Raw genomic sequence first — 2,222 nt, 5'->3', positions numbered from 1 at the left:
TTCATTTCAAAGTCAGCCATGTCTATCCATGAAAACATTTGTAAGTTTAGTTCCTCCAGTTTCATGCTGTCTGGAAACCTCATGAATTTTGCCGTCTCTTCCAGTTCTCTGAATTTCGCAAGTCTTGAGAAGAAATGCTCAATAGTTGACTCGATGGTGTTTAAAACGAGAAATTTTTTAAAATATATTTTTATTGATTTCAGAGAGAAAGGGAGAAAGAGAGATAGAAACATCAATGATGAGAGAGAACCATTGATCGGCTGCCTCCTGCACACCCCCCACTGGGGATCGAGCCCACAACCCAGGTATGTGCCCTTGGCCGGAATCGAACCTGAGACCCTTCAGTCTGCAGGCTGATGCTTTATCCACTGAGCCAAGCCGGCCAGGGCGAATCACTGAACCTTTTATACAGTAAATGACACTGTAACAACCCTCATGGCTTTGAATCCACCTCCTCATCGAATTCACCCAGGTTTTCCAGCTTTCAAAATATTACCCATCCTCCTAGATCAGCCGATGCCGCGGACAATCTCTTCTGGTGTCAGTGGCGTTGCTGCCTCTTGTGACTCATCTCATGGTCGCGGGCTTGTCCCTGCATCTTCTCCTTGGTTTTCCACCTCTAATCAACGTTTGCTTTTTTGAGCACTCAAATGAATAGGACAATTATCTCCACGAGGCTTGGATCTCCCTCAGTGGTGCATACTTCCTGTGTGTGAATTTCTTTTTTTTTTTTAAATATATTTCACTGATTCTTCTACAGAGAGGAAGGGAGAGAGAGAGGGATAGCAAGTTAGAAACATTGATGAGAGAGAAACATCGTTTCAGCTGCCTCTTGCACGCCCCCCACTGGGGATGCGCCCGCAACCCAGGCACATGCCCTTGACCGGGATGGAACCCGGGACCCTTGAGTCCGCAGGCCGACGCTCTATCCACTGAGCCACACCAGCCAGGGCGTGTGTGAATTTCACTGACTGCTGTCTACCTACCAGCTGGACTGCCTCCTGTGATCTTGCCCATATGTAAGCTCTTATCCGAGTTTTGATGCCCCGAATTCCATCATGCCCAGGTTTCACTCATTCTCCTCTCCAACCACAAACCCCTCACAGGTGCAAGGATCCCGCGAAGGCTGAAAATCACCGTGTAGACAAGATCCAGGCTGGCTGTGATCTCCTTTTTCGTTAGGATCCAAAGAAGCCGGGGGACAGGTAACCAGGTGCCTGGGAGTGAACTCCGAGGATTCGGCATGGCCTCCACCAGATGTGGGCAACTTCTGTGCCCAGGTTAGGGGCTGCCAGGGGAGGGACTTGCGGGCTGTGGTTGGCAGCAGTGCTGCAGGTGTATTTCCAGGAACTCCGCAGGCATCGGCATTGCCAATGAGAACATCACGAGGCCGAAAAGGAGATCTGCAGAATTGCTACCTCTGTTCCAACCCCACCGGCCAAGCAGCTCTCTCCACCTCCTTCTCAGAACCCTCCCAACTGGCAGCCCGCTGGCTTCAAAATGTAGTTTTACTCTTTAATTCAGTGATTTTGATTTCTCTTCCTAGGAACACCCATCGTCGAAGGCCTGCTAGACCAGAACCCTGAATCAGCTTGCGATCCAATAGTTCATACAGCAAATGGTGCAACCGGTCTTGCACACACAACGGGGGTGAAAAACCCGTCCTGATATCACCCCAGACACTAACTCCTGAGGAGGTCTCATTTGAAAGCGAGCTCTCCAGATCCCCCCGTCATCGATCCCAGTCATCTCCCCACGTTGGAAAATTAAGGCCACTGAGGATAGATTAGGCCTGTCTTACGCAAGACGGGGATTGAATAAAGTTTGTCTCCACTAAAGTCCAGACGTATGTTTTCCCTTTGGACTCTTGATTATTTTTTACTTATTAATCAGATCCTTCTGTGTCTCTTTATACCTGGAAGGCACCACTTCAAGCACTTGACAAATATGTCAATCCCCATAACAACTCTAGGAGGTAGGCAGTATTCTGATGCCCAGAATACATATGAGGGGACTGGGGCACAGAGAGGTTAAGCAAGTTTCCTAAGCTCACACAGCTGGAAAGTGGTAGAGTTGGGGCTCTCTCGTGACAGTCTTCGCTCCCGTTCTCTACTATTGCCTCTCTAGCAAACGACCAGGAGGTCACTCATAAAAAGATGGAGGTTCCTCGTGACAGTCTTCGCTCCCGTTCTCTACTATTGTCACTCATAAAAAGATGGAGG

General features: G+C 48.9%; 1 protein-coding gene across 1 annotated transcript in view; it reads left to right on the top strand.

The window, feature by feature from the left end:
* LOC102753805 (serine/threonine-protein kinase D2) overlaps positions 1-128 on the top strand; it is a 27,912-nt gene extending 27,784 nt beyond the window's left edge. The window contains exon 16 of the mRNA XM_015569312.1: positions 105-128. Within this exon, the coding sequence (XP_015424798.1) occupies positions 105-128 (24 nt within the window). The remainder of the gene's footprint in view (positions 1-104) is intronic.
* The last annotated feature ends 2,094 nt before the right edge of the window (positions 129-2,222 follow it).

The sequence above is a fragment of the Myotis davidii genome, unplaced genomic scaffold (assembly GCF_000327345.1).
Source record: "Myotis davidii unplaced genomic scaffold, ASM32734v1 scaffold566, whole genome shotgun sequence".
Classification (NCBI taxonomy): domain Eukaryota; kingdom Metazoa; phylum Chordata; class Mammalia; order Chiroptera; family Vespertilionidae; genus Myotis; species Myotis davidii.
The sequence above is the reverse complement of the archived record's forward strand: the minus strand, read 5'-3'. Positions and strand labels throughout refer to the sequence as shown.